Source organism: Pterocles gutturalis, unplaced genomic scaffold (genome assembly GCF_000699245.1).
Source record: "Pterocles gutturalis isolate BGI_N339 unplaced genomic scaffold, ASM69924v1 scaffold26398, whole genome shotgun sequence".
Lineage (NCBI taxonomy): Eukaryota > Metazoa > Chordata > Aves > Pterocliformes > Pteroclidae > Pterocles > Pterocles gutturalis.
Window position 1 is genome coordinate 61,159 of NW_010121385.1, and position 3,232 is coordinate 64,390.

General features: G+C 37.7%; 1 protein-coding gene across 1 annotated transcript in view; it reads left to right on the forward strand.

Annotated features, from left to right (window-relative positions):
• DNAH3 (dynein, axonemal, heavy chain 3) overlaps positions 1-1,774 on the forward strand; it is a 58,670-nt gene extending 56,896 nt beyond the window's left edge. The window contains exons 58-59 of the mRNA XM_010077225.1: positions 1,045-1,182; positions 1,366-1,774. Coding sequence (XP_010075527.1) covers positions 1,045-1,182; positions 1,366-1,719 — 492 coding nt within the window. The 3' untranslated portion in view covers positions 1,720-1,774. The remainder of the gene's footprint in view (positions 1-1,044; positions 1,183-1,365) is intronic.
• The last annotated feature ends 1,458 nt before the right edge of the window (positions 1,775-3,232 follow it).

Consider the following 3,232-nt stretch of genomic DNA (forward strand, 5'->3'; position numbering starts at 1 on the left):
AATCCAGTGCTATATTTGGTAGTTTCCATTTTTCTGTTTCTAGAAGATGCATTTTACTTTGCATTGATGCCTTAATGACTTCCCTGCTCAAAGGATGCTGAACCAGATGTGAGAATGCTTTAGAAACAGTGCATAACAGGCACTACTAAATTTTATATATGTGACTGAAATATCTTTCAAGTGTAATAAAAAGTGACACCACTTCCAAACACTCTTTGAACAAGCTATTTTATACTTTACTCACCCTTCCATTTTTCCCTTGCATTCTTATCGCTCTCTTTAAATTACTTAAAATTTCAGATGTACTTTAAATAGCTGAGGTAATGAGATGTAGTGGAACCCCATACAAGTCAGGGAGGAGAAAGCTAGGAAGAAGTGTCTGAAAGATTTGTATAAGCAGCAGAATTTCCTGTTTGCTGGATTTGCGTAGCATATGGGTTTGACTCCAAATGGCTTAGTGTGGAGACATTCTGCCCTTGCCTTGTTTTTCCTACTGCCTTTGTGATATCCAACAAAGATACTGGTCCAAAATCTCCTTGTCTGGCACCTTTGTACTCAAATGATTTCCTCTGCTATGATTTGATGTGTTGGCTGTAGTGAGTGCCCTCACAGTGATCGGTGACAATACTATGTAAGAAAACTTGGCCTTTTTCTCATGTGACGAGATTGGTGTTTACAAGACTGGAAAAGAGTATTTTGATAAAATTGTCCAAATTACATCTTTTTTTTTTGCTGGCTACTATCTGGATGTAACAAAATATGCATATGCTACCTTCTGAAATTTCTTTCTCAGTGGCACTGAGTTCTGATTGTTTCAGAATGAGTGATTATTTTTGTTGTCATCGTAAATAACTAACTCCTGTGATTTGTTGTCTCTGAAAAATATAGAACTCATGGTAATATCCAGAGGGTCCCATCAATGTTTAGATCTCATTGTGCTGTTCAAGTGTATCTGAAAAGACATCCCTTTTCTGGTTAATTGGCACAGTGAAGCCAGAGAACGTATTTTTTTTTATTACATGTGTTTTTTCTCTCCATATTCAGGATTGGGTCATCAATGGGCCACCCACAGTCTTTTGGCTCTCAGGATTCTTCTTCACTCAGTCTTTTTTGACCGGTGTTTTACAAAACTATGCCAGAAAATACACCATCCCAATTGACCATATTGGATTTGAATTTGAGGTAAGAAAATGCAGAGGAATTTTGTTTTTCTTGAACAGCTTGAAACATGTTCTGGGGCAGCAAGGAATAGAGTTTTTCAAATGAAAAGAAATTTTATTTAAAGGAGTAATTTCAGACTATCACTTATAGGATTTAATATCCTCCAGATAAAAATAAAATCAAGTAATGGTTTAATCATTCTAGGTGATGAAACAGGAGCACACAATGGAGAAAATGCCAGAAGATGGGGCTTATGTAAGAGGCCTTTTTTTGGAAGGTGCACGATGGGATAGAGAATCCTTGGTCATTGGAGAATCACTTCCAAAAATCCTTTATGATCCTTTGCCCATAATTTGGCTGAAACCTGGAGAAAGTTCCAAATTTCTTCATATGAACGTCTATTCATGCCCTGTATACAAGACAAGTGCAAGAAGAGGTGTCTTATCCACTACTGGCCACTCAACCAACTATGTTCTCTCAATCGAACTCCCTTCAGACAAGCCCCAGAAACACTGGATAAATCGGGGTGTGGCAGCACTATGCCAGTTAGATGACTGAGAGCACTCAAGTCAAAACACTTGCATTTTGTTATTAAAAGATACACTTTATTCCCCAATGGCTGTAATTTTTTTTTTTTTTATATATTGAGATTTCCTGTGGACTTCAAAGCAGCTCCCAATTTCCTTTGGTTTTTAGCCATTATCAGCCACTGAGCAAGAGTGAGTGAAAACAGAACACTACAAACAGAATTATTTCAAAGGCCTAGGCTTTATCTTGCAATAAATCAGAATGAACAGAACTCCCATCAAACTGTGTGCCTCCCACATTGCTACAAATTATTTTTTTTAAATTAAATTGGGCCCAAAGAGCTTTGCTGCTCAGTTTAATGGGAATCTAATCCATGACTCTTGCAAATAGGACTCTCTGGATTTGTCTACCACTCCTGTGTCCCAGGAGCATTTAGGGCAAAGAGGGAGGAGATGAGAATAGTCTGTTGTCAACATGTAAAACCACTCCTCAGTGAGAATGAACTGCCAGAGCTGTATTATAAAGCTATACTAACTTACAGTCCTTGAAGGTCTGCCTCAGAATTTCTATGGAAAACTTCTAGACAGCATATGCATTGGGAGCCTGCCATTTCTCAGAGAAGTATGCTTATATCACAATTTTTAATTTTTTATTTTTTATTTCAGTATTATTTACCTACATATCCCAGGTGCCTGATAAATGGAGCTATTTCCTTTCTCCCATAGTCTCATTTTAATTCCTCATCTTGCCCTCTTGCACGTTGGCCTAATAACCACCTGAAATTTTGTACTTGGTTAAGCCCTTTCATCAGAGAAGCTCAAAGCAGCTTGCAAACATTAACTAAAAATAAAACAGCCTGAACATCTTCAAAGAGCTGTGCAGTCATTAAGTAATCCCCACAGCATGCCAAGGAGGTACTAAAGATGGATCATTAGACTTGTTGTGTACACAGTACAAGAGAAGCACAAAGATCAAGGTAAACATTTAAAAAAACCAAACACTGCATAAACATCCAGTAATTTGGGGTCTCATATTTTTTTTTATTGCCCAAATTGCAGCATTTTAATGACTTGCTTGAGGCCTCACGAAGTCAGAGATGCAGCTAGAATTCAGCAATTCCCAGCATCCTGCTGCAATCATTAAGTGACATTGCTACAACTCATTAAACATATGGCTCTTGTCATAGGAATTTTATCTGTTGTGTTGTGCTTAGCTGTTATAGCTGAAAACAGTGTTCAGTATTGTTTTATTAACCACTAGTTTGTTTTATATAGACATTCATAAAATAGTAACTTTTAAGAATGGTAACATACAGGTAAGCAAGAAGTGTTACAGGTATGTTGGACAGTGCTGCTCTGCACAAAGATACACACAGGTAATTAGTACAGTGTCTTCAGGTACCATATTCAGTGCCTCATAAACAGGCTGGTATGCAGGCATTTGGTGCGTCATTACTGTTACATGGTGACTAGGGCAAAAATGTCAGGCCAGGACACTTACTGGATATTTGCTTTAATAAAGGGGACAGAGGTGTGCAGGTCTT